The 492-nt window shown below is 40.4% G+C and overlaps 1 protein-coding gene across 1 annotated transcript in view; it reads right to left on the bottom strand.

Annotated features, from left to right (window-relative positions):
* The window catches only part of PTPN3 (protein tyrosine phosphatase non-receptor type 3), a 72,034-nt gene that overhangs the window by 10,485 nt on the left and 61,057 nt on the right, over positions 1-492 (bottom strand). Inside the window, 1 exon segment of the mRNA XM_007449792.1 lies at positions 2-19. Within this exon segment, the coding sequence (XP_007449854.1) occupies positions 2-19 (18 nt within the window).

Below are 492 nucleotides of genomic sequence, written 5' to 3'. Positions count from 1 at the left end.
TAGCAGCAGGAATTTCCATCTGGCAAGAGATTGTTAAGGCATTAGAATCTTTTACTGCCACAAGGTGGACAGGGAACTGGATCTTACATTCTTTTAGTTAGTGACTGTCATCACACCAGAATAACATCTCTATAAATTTTCTGCCAATAAGAATAGTCAAAGAAAAAGCTACTCTCAGAAATGCTTCAAAGGGACTTCCCTGGCGGTCCAGTGGTTAAGACTTCACGCTTCCACTGCAGGGGGCGCAGGTTCAATCCCTGGTCTGGGAACTAAGGTCCCACAGGCCATGCAGCCAAAAAAAAAAAAAAGCCTCAAAGGTGTTTAACAATAATACTAGCATTAGATATTTAAGATAAAACTATATGATAGTCAATAGGCGATAATCAGAGTGGACCTACGAGATGGAGAAGTTTAAATGACCTTCACCGCTGTATCCTAAATATAATCAATATTGGGTAACTGCATTTTCAGCAACACATGCCAATCCTCATG

Source organism: Lipotes vexillifer, unplaced genomic scaffold, assembly GCF_000442215.2.
Source record: "Lipotes vexillifer unplaced genomic scaffold, Lipotes_vexillifer_v1.1 scaffold230, whole genome shotgun sequence".
Classification (NCBI taxonomy): Eukaryota; Metazoa; Chordata; class Mammalia; order Artiodactyla; family Lipotidae; genus Lipotes; species Lipotes vexillifer.
This window is presented reverse-complemented; position numbering and strand designations above follow the sequence as displayed.